This window comes from Somniosus microcephalus, chromosome 3 (genome assembly GCF_052327205.1).
Source record: "Somniosus microcephalus isolate GS21.2 chromosome 3, FLI_Smic_1.0, whole genome shotgun sequence".
Taxonomy (NCBI): domain Eukaryota; kingdom Metazoa; phylum Chordata; class Chondrichthyes; order Squaliformes; family Somniosidae; genus Somniosus; species Somniosus microcephalus.
Genome location: NC_140989.1, coordinates 5,665,251 through 5,680,805, shown reverse-complemented (window position 1 = coordinate 5,680,805; position 15,555 = coordinate 5,665,251). Strand labels below are relative to the sequence as shown.

General features: G+C 50.8%; 1 protein-coding gene across 1 annotated transcript in view; it reads right to left on the bottom strand.

Moving 5' to 3' along the window:
- Positions 1–15,555, bottom strand: part of LOC147120805 (adenylate cyclase type 8-like) — a 409,028-nt gene that overhangs the window by 2,803 nt on the left and 390,670 nt on the right. Inside the window, exon 12 of the mRNA XM_085977138.1 lies at positions 8,909–9,023. Within this exon, the coding sequence (XP_085833264.1) occupies positions 8,909–9,023 (115 nt within the window). The remainder of the gene's footprint in view (positions 1–8,908; positions 9,024–15,555) is intronic.

Genomic DNA, 15,555 nt, shown 5'->3' with positions numbered 1-15,555 from the left:
GTGGTCTCACCAGGGCCCTATATAATTGCAGTAAGACATCTTTACTCTTATACTCAAATCCTCCTGTAATAAAGGCCAACATACCATTTGCTTTCCTAATTGCTTGCTGTACCTGCATGTTAACTTTCAGTGATTTGTGTACAAGGACACCCAGGTCCCTCTGAACACCAACATTTCCCAATCTCTCACCATTTAAAAAATACTCTGCTTTTCTATTTTTCCTACCAAAGTGGATAACTTCACATTTCTCCACATTATATTCCATTTGCCATGTTCTTGCCCACTCACTGAGCCTGTCTATATCCCCTTGAAGCCTCCTTGCATTCTCTTCACAACTTACATTCCCACCCAGCTTTGTATCATCAGCAAACTTGGATATATTACATTTGGTCCCCTCATTCAAATCATTGATGTAGATTGTGAATAGCTGAGGCCCCACTAGTTACAGCATGCCAACATGTAAATGACCTATTTATTCCTACTCTCTGTTTTCTGTCCATTAACAAATCCTCAATCCATGCTAGTATATTAACCCCGATCCCATGAGCCCTAATTTTGTTTAATAACATCTTTGTGGCACCTTATCAAATGCCTTCTGAAAATCCAAATGCACCACATCCACTGGTTCCCCCTTATCTATTCTGCTAGTTACAACCTCAAAAAACTCTAACAGATTTGTCAAACACGATTTCTCTTTCATAAATCTGAGTTGACTCTGCCAATCCTATTATTATTTTCTAAGTGCCCTGTTACCACGTCCTTAATAATAGATTCTAGCATTTTCCCTACTGCTGATGTCAGACTAAGTGGTCTGTCGTTCCTCGTTTTCTCTCTCCCTCCTTTCTTAAATAGTGGGGTTACATTTGCTACCTTCCAATTTGCGGGAACCATTCTAGAATCTATGGAATTTTGGAAAATGACAACCAATGCATCTACTATCTCTATGGCCACCTCTTTCAAAATCCTAGGATGTAGGCCATCAGGTCCAGAGGATTTATCAGCTTTCAGTCCCATTCATTTCTCCAGTACTATTTTTTACTAATACTAATTCCTTTCAGTTCCTCATTCTCGCTGGACCCTTGGTTCTCCACTATTTCTGGGAGGTTTTTTCCATCTTCTTCCGTGAAGACAGACACAAAGGGGTCGATTTTCAGTGTGCCGTGAGGCGGGCTTTTAGGCATGCGGGGGGCTAAAATCCCGAATTCGGGGGTCCCTACACCATCCCGCCCAAAACCCGCCTCCATGTAAGTTTCAAAGGAGGCGAGTACCCGCCCCGCACTGGGACCCGCCGACCCGAGGCGGGAAGGGGTTAGTGCCAATTAACTGCCTGTTAACAGGTAGTCAACAGGCAGTTTTTAGCCTAATCCCTATTTTGAAGGTTGTTGTGTGGGGTTCCCGACGGCTCCAAACCACGCCAGGTTAGAGGAGTCGGGCCGTCGGGTTGAAGGACTTGGAGGGGTCGAGATGTCGGTGTTCAGGTGAGTGATGGGTGCATGAGTGCAAAGGTAAGTGCGTTTGGTGTGTCTAAAGTGTGTAAAGAAGTTTAAATTACCTGTACTTAGCTTAAAAGCCTTCCTTCCTCTAGGCTTCGGGAGTCCATCATTCAGCCGGCACAGAAAGCAGAATGGCTGCGATCTGTCAAAAAGTGACAGCCTGCAGCTTTCAGTGCCGGCGAGATTTCTAACTGAGTCTGTGTAGAAGGACTCAGATTAGAAGTAAGACTGTCAGTGTTTGACAGCTTCAAGCAGCTGTGAAAGACTGATATTTCATCTGTCAACACGTCTTGACAGATGAAATTTCAGTCTGTGACATCACCTGTTGCCGGGTGGCCCTTAATTGGCCTGCTGAGCCCGCTGGGTGGGCTCAACAAGGTCACTCAAGTGATAATCGCGTGGATTGGCCGCATCTCGATGGAGGCGGGACTACAAACCGAAAGTTGTAGTCCCGCCTCCTTCCCGACTTCTGAATGAAAATCCAGCCCAAAGTATTTGTTTAATTTCTTTGCCGTTTCATTATTACCCATTATAATTTCTCCTATCTCAGCCTGTAAGGGACCCAACACATTTAATTTCACTAATCTTTTCCTTTTTACATACCTATAGAAGCTTTTACTGTCTGTTTTTATGTCTCTCGCTAGTTTACTCTCATTCTATTTTCCCTTTGTTTTTCAATTTCTTGGTCCTCCTTTGCTGAATCCTAAAATCCTCCCAATCCTCAGGCTTACTGCTCTTTTTGGCAGCATTATAAGCCTCTTTGATCTAATACTATCTTTAACTTCTCTTGTTAGCCACAGTTGGACCACTTTTCCTGTGGGGTTTTTGTGCCTTAAAGGAATGTAAATTTGTTGTAAATTATGTATTATTTGTTTAAATGCTCGCCATTGCTTGTCTACCGTCATACCTTTTACTGTATTTTCCAATCTAACTTAGCCAACTCGCCCCTCATATCTGCACAGTTGCTTTGTTTAGGTTTAAGAGCCTAGTTTCGGATTTAACTAAATCACTTTCAAACTTAATATAAAATTCAAACATATTATGGTCACTCTTCCCTAAATGCCCCTTTACTACAGGGTTAATAATTAACCCTTTCTCATTGCACAATAGTAAGCTTAGATTTGGATGTGTAGAGAACCGAGGTGGGAAATGCCTCAAACTGTCTGGCTTTGGTCCCCCAAGCAATACCCCTGGTGTACCAAAGATACTCTTGGCCTTTTACTCTGCGAATGTTGCCCGGAGTGCGTGTGTAGTGCTCACATGGCAGGGCTCAGTGCCTGGGTTACAGAGAGGCAAGCAGCTTGTGGTGAAGCTCTGCATCTGAAACGGGTGGGACCCCTGGTCAATGTGTGTCCATGCTGCAGTGAGATGGTGACACACCCACTGCCCGGGTGAGTTGCAGTGTTACCACTACCATTTGTAAGAGGTTGACAGTACCTGCTAACCACTAACAAGGGCTCAAACCGGTGTTTGTCAGTTCTCCAACTAGTGACTACTCCTTCTTGGGATGGGGGGGTTGCGGTGGAGTAAGTGGGTCTATACTGATCCTTATATTTCTCGATCCTGTTCTCTATCCGTACCCCATATCTTCCCAACCCATATCCTCTCCATCTCCAAGACCGCCTATTTCCAGCTCCATAACATCGCCCGTCTCCGCCCTTGCCTCAGCTCATCCGCTGCTGAAACCCTCATCCATGCCTTTGTTACCTCCAGACTCGACTATTCCAACGCACTCCTGGCTGGCCTCCCATGTTCTACCCTACGTAAACTTGAAGTCATCCAAAACTCGGCTGCCCGTGTCCGAACTCGCACCGAGTCCCGTTTACCCATCAGTCCCTGTGCTCGCTGACCTACATTGGCTCTCGGTCTGGCAATGCCTCGATTTTAAAATTCTCATCCTTGTTTTCAAATCCCTCCTGGGCCTCGCCCCTCTGTAAGAATTTGCAATAATTTACAGTTCTGAAGATCAATTTTTTTGATTAAAGAATCCCTGGGCGTTGTGCTTTTAAATTTCCAGGGATAAAAATGGCTGTCATACCACATGGCCGAAGACAAAGGACTTGGAAAGCAGCTTTCTGTGTCTGGAAGTAAGGTTCAATGGAGCGGCCAACCAAAGGGGTGTCCCCATCCCCCCTGCAGCAGGACAATCGATGCCTGTTTCCAAGATGTTACCACAGGACAATGCTTTGTTTACAAAGCAATTGAATGCTATTAGCATTTGTTTGTATATCGAGTGGATACATCTAAACTGCAGAAGAGACTTTTGTACCTTGAATGGGATCCGTTTAACACTTGAATGGGTCTAAATCACCTAGCATTCTGGACAATAGAGCAGTTGTATCTCCCTTTTGTTTCAGCCCAGGGAGCTCCGGAAGACACATTAACCCAGTCCAACCACTCTGAGTTAGCCAATCACAGCTTTCTCTTGTGTATTGGACCCTTTGGGTGAGGATTTTGCACACAGTACGGCAGGGGGCCTCACCAGGTATAAAGATAGTTGCTGAGAAGCTATCTCGCTCTCTTACTTCGCTGGACCACAGGTGAGCAGGGTGTTCTGACTCCTCAACAAGGCAGCCTAGCAGAAGTTTGGAGTGGTGATTTAAGGGAATTGATAAGATTGTTTAAATAACATTGTAGTCATTTTATCCCTCGTTTTCGCCGTCTGCAACCCCCCTGTTATATAGTTTTAATGTAATTACTGTGTTCGTGTGGTATAGTTCATTCCTGGATTGTAATTTATTTTAGTTAATAAAACTTGATTTTTTCTCTCATCCAAACTACGTGTCTGTTTTAATATCAATAATTATAAGTTCCTCCACTCAGAACTAAAGGAGGGGGAGCGATTCGGAACCGCTGTTTGTAAATTGGTTTTATTGGATTTGGTCTGGGTGCAGGCAAAGGCTGCAAGACCAGGAAAATTACTTTAAACCAGTTTAAAGAAGCCCCAACCCTTACACTGTGACCGTGGGCAGGAGTGGAGGCAGTTTTTGATTTAATAAGTGGTCTGGATCTGGAGAAAGTACCAGCTCTTGTTTCTCTCGTTTTCAGTATGTGGGTAGCCCTGCGGATTTTAGCGGCAGTGTGTAGGCTGACCTATCATGGTATAGGTGGCTGGGTTAAGGAGGGTGAGAAGAGGGTGCAGGAGAAGGTTAGGGAGGTAAAGGTAGCTTATAAGCTGGCCTGCGCCCTAAGGTTTGAGGACGCAGATCAGGGCCCCTGTAGGGCAGAGATAGAAAGCCTTAACGTGGCTTTAAAGGTAGCAAGGGGAATGATTTGCGTGATCAGCCCGAAGGCAGGTCAGCTGGATTTTACTGGCAGCCCAAATCAAACCGCCCCAGAGGCAACACCCAGGGAAAGGCTGGCTTGGGAATTAGAGACCCCAAGACCGCAGCCCACAGCTCCGAGTCTTGAGGAGCTCTGGCAGCAAGGAGGGGTGGACAATGGGGTGGTAGGAGAACACCAGCAGGTCCCGCTAGGCAGGCGGGGACCAGGATCAGTGTACCCCCTCCAACAACGGAGGTACGGTCCGCCTGTGAGGAGTGAGCCTGAGAATAAGAATCCTCAGCCCACAGCAAGTTCGAGTTCACAGGCAAGCACTGTGGCTTGTGTGGGGGGAGGAGCCATTCATGTTCAGAGTAAGCTGTCTAAGCCAGGGAACAGGGAAGGAGAGTTCTGGGACCCCTGTAGAGCAGGTCCAGTAGCAGAAATCCGGGACAAGGGAGGCACACAGGGGATAGTTTTGGCCCCAGAAAAAAGGCAGGTCCAAAATTCCCCAGTTAAAGCCACCTGGGTGAGGGAAAATGAGTTTGCTGTCCATGCAAGTTCAAGTTCACCGCCTGTAAAGACAGGCACTGTGGCCTGTTTAAAGGGACCAGCTTCCCAGCCCGCTTCTAGAGTGATTCCCCCCCCATGATGTGGGACCCTGCGGGTGCAGGGATAGCAATCCCTCTTGCAGGAGACATAGGGAGGGAGCTGACACCAGGTTTTAAACATGGGGAGGAAAATTTCCAGCCACCAGCAGCGGGTGGTGAGAGTATACCTGCCCCCAGCACAGGAGTGGGCAGGGAAGAGCAGACAAACCCAGAGAGAGATTTGCACCGGCAGGCTGCCAGGTACATTATACAGTGCGGGCTATTTGGACATGGGGGAGAAGGTTCCCAGCCAGCTGGGGCTGTGACCCAAGCTCAGGGTCCGCCAGCCAAAGTTTCCCCCATAGAGACACCCCTCAGAAAGTCTCAGTGGGTGCCCCAGCCTAAGAAAGCGTGGTCACCCACTTTACAGTGGAGTAGGGCGGTCTCCCGAGCCAGGGAGAAGCCAGAGAACAGAGGCCCCCACTCAACAGCCATAAGCTGCGAGGGACCAGAGACAGGAGGCAGTCCAGCTTCGCTGCAGCCAGCAGCAATCTGCGACAGTGCCAGAGATTAGCCTGGCCGTCCGGAGACGGGCGGCATTTATATTATAGCTATGTGTGTGTATATAGCGTGCTTTTAAGGTGTATTTTAAGTTTTGTTGATATAACTAGTTTTAAGTTTAAGTTTAAAGAGTTTAAGTTTACATGTGTGCCGAAAGTTTGTATTTTTGGTCCGAGGTCGAGGGACCCGACCATGTCTCCACCTAAGGCAGCAGGTCAGTGAGACCTGGCGGCATGTCCCTTTTAAGTTTTTGCAGGAGATTGGAAAATGAAGCAGCCATGTTCGCCCAGCCCGAGCTGGACATCGAATGAAGATACGGATGCAGAATGTTGGGGATCACCTCGCCACTGGACGAATCCAGGAGACCCCGCCACGATCTTCGGGAAAAACCGGACAGGGTCCGGAGGAACTTGCCTACTCCTCCTACGGGGAGGAGATGGCCCCAGCTGGGTGGGGCACGGCCCCCAACCCAGCACTATCCTGACCAAAGTTCACTTGCGGGAGACCTCGCTGTTGAGGAGTCACGATGGGGAAGCGCGGGTGCCTTGTGATAGGGACGCGTTCCCCAGGGGTGGGTGGTGATGACCCGGGAAAGATCGTATAGGGAGGGGGAGACCCAAGAGTCGCGTGGGTGCGGTCGGGGGAGGGAGGAACTCACCCGGGGGCCCACGGGCAAAGAGGATAAGTGTGGCTGGGAAGGATGAGTGGGTGGCCGGATCAGTGTGGGGCCAGGGAGAGCCGCCACACAGGCACCCATCATTTTCTGCAGCCAGTCGAGGGTTGACGGGAGGGGGAAAGACTGGGAATCGAGATCCCATACTCCCCGGTCTCGGTCTGTGCCAAGGTAATTTTAAACATGAGGGGTACCCCGCCTCCACAAAAGGACAAGGGAACGGCTCGGGGCTGGCGGAGCAGGCTGGTCTGTAAATCCATTCTGCCTGGTTTTAAAGTTTAAGAGATTAAAGGGGGGTGGAAGGTACTTTTACTGCCCGGGTGGGAGGAGCAATACCCACTCGAATTTCACGACCCATCATCGGCCCGTGATCGGGGTTCATTTAAGCATGTTGTTTAATGATTTTTTTGTATTTTGTGTTGCAGCCCCAAGTTGAGCAGAGGCGTAGGATCCTCTCCGTGCTTGGGACCAGTTTGTGACAACTCCAAGTTGAGCAGAGGCGTAGGACCCTCTCCGTGCTTGGGATGATTTTGATTACATTGTGTAACTAAGATTGCAACATTTTGTAATAACTTATGATGTAAAAAAGTGATTGTAAATTTGGTTTACACTGTATAATTTTACAAGCGTGTAGGGGTATGAGACCCCTTATTGAAAACTGAAGTATCTGTAAGATGCCTACCGTACCATGGTTTTTTCTTGAATTTAAGGGGAATAGACGGGACGGGGATCAGTGGCAGATAGCTATTAGGTAAATACAGGGGATGGTTATTTGTGGGGGGTCAGAAATTATTGCTCATTTCTTCAAGAGGATACTACAAGCAAGCTGAAAGTATCCAAGGGCGGACTGTAAGAATTCGCAATAATTTACAGTTCTGAAGATCAATTTTTTTGATTAAAGAATCCCTGGGCGTTGTGCTTTTAAATTTCCAGGGATAAAAATGGCTGTCACCACATGGCCGAAGACAAAGGATTTGGAAAGCAGCTTTCTGTGTCTGGAAGTAAGGTTCAATGGAGCGGCCAACCAAAGGGGTGTCCCCACCCCCCCTGCAGCAGGACAATCGATGCCTGTTTCCAAGACGTTACCACAGGACAATGCTTTGTTTACAAAGCAATTGAATGCTATTAGCATTTGTTTGTATATCGAGTGGATACATCTAAACTGCAGAAGAGACTTTTGTATCTTGAATGGGAAACGTTTAACACTTGAATGGGTCTAAATCACTTAGCATGCTGGACAATAGAGCAGTTGTATTTCCCTTTTGTTTCAGCCCAGGGAGCTCCGGAAGACACATTAACCCAGTCTAACCACTTTGAGTTAGCCAATCACAGCTTTCTCTTGTGTATTGGACCCTTTGGGCGGGGAATTTTGCACACAGCCCTTGCAGGGCAGAACGGCAGGGGCCTCACCAGGTATAAAGATAGCTGCTGAGAAGCTATCTCTCTCTCTTACTTCGCTGGACCACAGGTGAGCAGAGTGTTCTGACTCCTCAACAAGGCAACCTAGCAGGAGTTTGGGGTGGTGATTTAAGGGAATTGCTAAGATTGTTTAAATAACATTGTAGTCATTTTATCCCTCGTTTTCGCCGTCTGCAACCCCTTGTTATATAGTTTTACTGTAATTACTGTGTTCGTGTGGTATAGTTTATTCCTGGATTGTAATTTATTTTAGTTAATAAAACTTGATTTTTTCTCTCATCCAAACTACGTGTCTGTTTTAATATCAATAATTATAAGTTCCTCCACTCAGAACTAAAGGAGGGGCAGCGATTCGGAACCGCTGTTTGTAAATTGGTTTTATTGGAATTGGTCTGAGTGCAGGCAAAGGCTGCAAGACCAGGAAAATTACTTTAAACCAGTTTAAAGAAGCCCAACCCTTACACCTCCCGATCTCTGTAACCTCCGGCAGCCCCACAACCCCCACCAGATCTGTGTTGCTACAATTCTGGCTTCTTGCGGATTCCCGATTTGAATCGGTGCACCATTGGCAGCCGTGCCTTCAGCTGATGAGACACTGAGCTCTGGAATTTCCTCCCGAAACCTCTCCGCCTCTCCACCTCTCTTTCCTCCTTTAAAACGCTCCTTAAAACCGACCTCTGTGACAAACTGTTGATCAGCTGCCCTAATACCTCTTTATGTAGCTCACTATCAAACATTGTTTGATAACGCTCCTGTGAAGCACTTTGGGATGTTTCACTACATTAAAGGCGCTGTATAAATACAAGTTGTTGTTATACTGATCCTTATATCCCTCCATTCTGCGTTCTATCCACACTGCACCTTTCCTCCTTTTCTCTATCCGCACTGACTCACCCTGTGCAGAAACTTACCAACGCGGAGTTTCAAGTTGACATAGGAATGTTTGTGAATCTCTAGCATGGTGTTCTCCAGAGCGAGTGAGAAGTCCGCCAGGTTACAGAGGTGTGCCCATTCATCATCATTATCCTGAAACAAAATCTCAGCGTTAATCTTTTCTCTCACTGGGGTACAGCAATGATGCCACTGCTCACAGCAGCAATGTGCTGCGTCCTGGAATGCTGAGATACTCGCAGTTCCCAACACGGAGAGTTACTGAGCTCCATCGGGAGGCTGTTGGATGCACTGAGCATAGTCCCAGCCACACTCCCATGGGGACAGGGAGCAATTCAAAGGGCCCGTCCACCCACACTCCTCAATTACACCTTTTAGTGCCCAGCTATTTAGTGGCACTCATGGTTTGCTCCCATGGAGTTTGTCCGACGCACGCCTCCTGCTTTAGCCTGGGACGGATCCAATCCAAGGGTTTCTAGATCAAGAGGCAGTGGGTCACCCACTGCACTCCGCGGATTAGGGGTTGTGACCAGTAAGACCATCCGATCTGAAAGAGGTTGATGAATGTCGAGTGGAATCACCATTGGAGGGTTGGGCTGCTGTGAAGAGAGCTCCATGGGTGGGAGAGACCACAGAGCTGAGAAAGCAAAACCTTCCATCAATTCTTCAAAGACACACATTCTCTGAGCCTCTTGTAAATGACATCAACAGTTTCCAGCAGAAGGAGAATCAGAGAATTGTTCAGCACAGAAGGAGACTAATCAACTCCATGCTCTCTCTCTGAGAGCTCCCTCCCCTCAGTCCCATTCCCCCATCGCCCCGTGCCCTCGCTCTGAGAGCTCCCTCCCCTCAGTCCCATTCCCCCATCGCCCCGTGCCCTCGCTCTGAGAGCTCCCTCCTCAGTCCCATTCCCCATCGCCCCGTGCCCTCGCTCTGAGAGCTCCCTCTCCTCAGTCCCATTCCCCCATCGCCCCGTGCCCTCGCTCTGAGCGCTCCCGCCCCTCAGTCCCATTCCCCATCGCCCCGTGCCCTCGCTCTGAGAGCTCCCCTCAGTCCCATTCCCCATTGCCCCGTGCCCTCGCTCTGAGAGCTCCCTCCCCTCAGTCCCATTCCCCATCGCCCCGTGCCCTCGCTCTGAGAGCTCCCCTCAGTCCCATTCCCCATTGCCCCGTGCCCTCGCTCTGAGAGCTCCCTCTCCTCAGTCCCATTCCCCATCGCCCCGTGCCCTCGCTCTGAGAGCTCCCTCCCCTCAGTCCCATTCCCCATCGCCCCGTGCCCTCGCTCTGAGAGCTCCCCTCAGTCCCATTCCCCATCGCCCCGTGCCCTCGCTCTGAGAGCTCCCTCCCCTCAGTCCCATTCCCCCATCGCCCCGTGCCCTCGCTCTGAGAGCTCCCTCACCTCAGTCCCATTCCCCATCGCCCCGTGCCCTCGCTCTGAGAGCTCCCTCCCCTCAGTCCCATTCCCCATCGCCCCGTGCCCTCGCTCTGAGAGCTCCCTCCCCTCAGTCCCATTCCCCATCGCCCCATGCCCTCGCTCTGAGAGCTCCCCTCAGTCCCATTCCCCATCGCCCCGTGCCCTCGCTCTGAGTGCTCCCTCCCCTCAGTCCCATTCCCCATCGCCCCGTGCCCTCGCTCTGAGAGCTCGCTCCCCTCAGTCCCATTCCCCATCGCCCCGTGCCCTCGCTCTGAGAGCTCCCTCCTCAATCCCATTCCCCATCGCCCCGTGCCCTCGCTCTGAGAGCTCCCCTCAGTCCCATTCCCCATCGCCCCGTGCCCTCGCTCTGAGTGCTCCCTCCCCTCAGTCCCATTCCCCATCGCCCTGTGCCCTCGCTCTGAGAGCTCGCTCCCCTCAGTCCCATTCCCCATCGCCCCGTGCCCTCGCTCTGAGAGCTCCCTCCTCAGTCCCATTCCCCATCGCCCCGTGCCCTCGCTCTGAGAGCTCGCTCCCCTCAGTCCCATTCCCCATCGCCCCGTGCCCTCGCTCTGAGAGCTCCCCTCAGTCCCATTCCCCCATCGCCCCGTGCCCTCGCTCTGAGAGCTCCCTCCCCTCAGCCCCATTCCCCATCGCCCCGTGCCCTCGCTCTGAGAGCTCCCCTCAGTCCCATTCCCCCATCGCCCCGTGCCCTCGCTCTGAGAGCTCCCTCCCCTCAGCCCCATTCCCCATCGCCCCGTGCCCTCGCTCTGAGAGCTCGCTCCCCTCAGTCCCATTCCCCATCGCCCCGTGCCCTCGCTCTCAGAGCTCCCTCCTCAGTCCCATTCCCCATCGCCCCGTGCCCTCGCTCTGAGAGCTCGCTCCCCTCAGTCCCATTCCCCATCGCCCCGTGCCCTCGCTCTGAGAGCTCCCCTCAGTCCCATTCCCCCATCGCCCCGTGCCCTCGCTCTGAGAGCTCCCTCCCCTCAGCCCCATTCCCCATCGCCCCGTGCCCTCGCTCTGAGAGCTCCCCTCAGTCCCATTCCCCCATCGCCCCGTGCCCTCGCTCTGAGAGCTCCCTCCCCTCAGCCCCATTCCCCATCGCCCCGTGCCCTCGCTCTGAGAGCTCCCCTCAGCCCCATTCCCCATCGCCCCGTGCCCTCGCTCTGAGAGCTCCCCTCAGCCCCATTCCCCATCGCCCCGTGCCCTCGCTCTGAGAGCTCCCTCCTCAGTCCCATTCCCCATCGCCCCGTGCCCTCGCTCTGAGAGCTCCCTCCCCTCAGTCCCATTCCCCATCGCCCCGTGCCCTCGCTCTGAGAGCTCCCTCCCCTCAGTCCCATTCCCCCATCGTCCCGTGCCCTCGCTCTGAGAGCTCCCTCCCCTCAGTCCCATTCCCCATCGCCCCGTGCCCTCGCTCTGAGAGCTCCCTCCCCTCAGCCCCATTCCCCCATCGTCCCTGTAGCGTATGTACCTTTAAGGGGGGGAACTACTTTTTACAGCTCATGTATACTGTAGTACCGGCAGTGACCACACCTGTATATAACGTTGAGTAGTAATCTGTACAGATCAGTTGCAGTCTGAGCCATGTTGAGTAAACATCGTTTGTACCGTTCTCCGCAGTCTGTGTCTGATTATACATGGACGTAACATTGGCGACGAGGCTGGTTCGAACCCACCAGCAACTCTGCATCACCTCCCGGGGATTCGTTCCTGAAGATCAGTGGATTGGAGGTCAAGGCCAGAGACTCGGGCGTCGACCACGGGCAACCGCCCAGTCATCCAGCAGAGACTCGAGAATTGCGGGGGAGGCTGTCGAGAGCCGGTCCAGCGAAACGGGCTGGCAACAGGTAGTGCGCAGACCCTTCCCGGACAGCGGCGGGGTAGAGCCCGACCGAGCGGCACAGCAAAGGGCCGAGCAGCGTCGACGGGGGAGAGAGAGGGCAGAGCACACAGGGCGCAGCCGGTGTTCAGGGGCCGAGCAGCGTCGGAGAGAGAGACGCGCAGAAACCCGCGAGGCGCTGCCATTGCCACGAGAACCGGCAGCAGCGGGGGAGGAAGGAAAGCGCGGGAGACGCCATTTTAAGTCATTGGGAGACGCCATTTTAAACCACACCCAAAATGCCGAAGAGTGGCAGTATCACCGCATTTGACAATGAAGTCGAAGATTGGACTACATATGTCGAACGAATAGAGGTGTACTGCAAGGCAAATGAAGTGTCAGATGACAAGAAAGCGTCGGTATTGTTGAATTTAATGGGTGCAAAGACGTATGGGTTATTGTGAAATCTAGTAACCCCAACGAAGCCAATGGAAAAGAGCTTTGAAGACATAGTAACGATACTAAAGGGACATTTAAACCCCACACCGCTGCTGATAGCAGAAAGATTCAAGTTTCACAAATGGAACCAGCATAAGGATGAAAGCAATGCTGATTATTTAACAGAACTGCGCAAACTATCGAAACACTACCAGTTTGGAGCGGGACTGGCAGATACCTTAAGGGACAAGTTTGTGTGTGGGCTTCAAAGTGAAGGAACCCAGAAACGGCTTTTATCTGAAAAGGACCTTACGCTGGAAAAGGCTTTCAGCATTGCGGTATCATATGAAGCAGCAGCACGGGGCGCTGCAGAGATACAACAGAGACCGCAAGAATATGGCACAAACGAAATGTCATATGGAACAGAGAAGTGCTATCGCTGCGGCAGAACAACACACGACCAGAATGATTGCTGGTTCAAAGACAAAGTGTGCAGACAGTGTGGAAAAGTAGGACACGTAGCACGAGTCTGCAGGTCGGGAAAGAAAACCAGCAATAAGAAACCGACAAAACGAAAGTACAAGAAGGTACATAGGATAACGGAGAATAGTTCAGACGAACAAAAGAGTGATAACGACTCCGAAAGCAGGGAACTGAGTTGTCTGAAACTACATAATGTGATCACAACAGAGGATCACCGAACCATTTGGGTCACTCTCAAGATAGCAGGAGTCCAGGTAAAGATGGAATTGGACACAGGATCAGCCCTAACAGTCATAAACCGATGGGACTATGAGCGGCTATTCTCCCACATACCCTTGAGAGACACAAAAATTATTATGAAGGCGTACACGGGGCAAAAAGTCTACCCCAAAGGAAAAATAAGGGTGACCGTTATATATAACGGTAAGGAAACACCAAAACTAGACCTGTATGTATTGCAAGATGGAGGACCACCATTACTGGGACGTGAATGGATCCAGAAAATACAACTGGATTGGCATTCCATACAGGCACTGACTGTGGCTGACAAAAAGGATGACGACGTCACACCTGGGCGACTGTCAAAGATCCTAACTGACGCGAAAGAAGTGTTCCAGCAAGGACTCAGAACACTAAAAGGCATGACAGCGACGATTAAAATTGAAGAAAACGCAAGTCCAAAATTTTTTAAGGCCAGACCGGTACCTTATGCGATCCGCCCAGCCGTCGAAGCAGAGCTGGAGAGTCTGGAATGTTCAGGTGTACTGTCCAAGGTAGACTGGAGCGAGTGGGCTACACCCATCATCCCTGTGATGAAAAAGTCATTGAGCAGCATGCCTGGGGAACCAAGGAAGGTTCGCATCTGTGGGGACTTTAAGGTAACAGTGAACCCGGTCCTTCACACCGTACAATATCCACTTCCGCGGATTGAAGATATTTTCACCTCGCTATCTGGAGGGAAACGCTTCACTAAGATTGATCTGGCCCAGGCGTATCTGCAAATGGAGGTAGAAGAAGCATCAAAAAAATACCTCACAATCAACACCCATAAAGGTCTCTACCAATACAACCGGCTGGTATTCGGGGTAGCATCAGCTCCGGCTATTTGGCAGAGGGCAATGGAACAAGTCCTGCAAGGGATCCCAGGGACCCAGTGTTATTTGGACGACATCCTGGTCACGGGCGAAAATGACAGTGATCACCTTGCCAACTTGGAGCAGGTGCTCACTAGATTGCAGGAATATGGGCTCCGAGCTAACCGCCCCAAATGCGAGTTTTTTAGAAAACAGATCTCGTATTGTGGCCACGTTATCGATAAAGAGGGGTTACATAAGTCCCCAGAGAAGATTGAGGCAGTAGTCAAGGCTCCAGCACCGGAAAATGTGTCACAACTGAGGTCGTTCCTCGGGCTGGTAAACTACTACTGATGCACTATCAACAACACCAAAGACTACGAGTTGAACTTATACGAAGTAGGCTTTTATTGACTAAGAACTGGAGCATGCCTCTGCTAATGGATCCATCCTAAGAGCTCCCGGGGGAAGGGTGGTGAGTCACCTTTATACCCGGGCTTAGGGGTGGAGCCAGGGGCGGAGACATGCCCGGACCTGTACAGAGTTAACAGTGGTTTACCACACAGACATGTACAGAGTTAGCAGTGGTGTACCACAACTACCATAAGTTCTTGCCAAATTTGTCTACAATACTACACCCACTGAACGCCCTACTGCAAACTGGGGTGCCATGGAAGTGGAGTGACGAATGTGGATGAGCTTTCCAGAAGAGCAAAACACTAATCACATCGAAAGAGGTATTGGCCCATTACAACCCGGCATTACCAATTCGGTTGGCATGTGATGCGTCACCCTACGGCATTGGAGCGGTGCTGTCGCACAAATTCTCGGACGGCTCAGAGAGGCCAATAGCCTTTGCGTCACGATCACTAACCTCTGCCGAGCGTAACTACGCCCAGATTGACAGGGAAGCCCTCAGCCTAGTGTGGGGAGTGAAAAAGTTCAATCACTATCTGCATGGGCAGAAATTCACCTTGCTGACTGATCACCAGCCTCTTGTCTCCATTTTTAATCCAAAGAAGGGCGTTCCGGTGATGACTGCGCAACGACTACAAAGGTGGTCACTTTTCTAGGGGCGCACCACTATTGTTGTGTATGTACCTTTAAGGGAATAACTGGTCTTAGACTGCAGTACCGGCAGTGACCACCCCTGTATAAAAGGCCCTAGCAGGCTTTTGTATTCAGTCTGACGTTGCCTCCTGTTCAAATAAAGTACCTGTTAAACTGTTCTCCCGAAGTCCGTGTATTATTGAGGCACGGACTTTACAGTGGCGACGCGTAAGTATGAACTCACCGGCAGTGTGACGGCATCTCACGGGGATCTCGCCCTAAGAGGAGGGTTCTGGAAGGTCGTAGTCTGAGCAACGGGCGTCGACCGAGGGCAACCGCCCAAAGAATTCATTGGTGTTCGGGGAATTGCGGGAGAGACTGTGGAGAGCTGTGC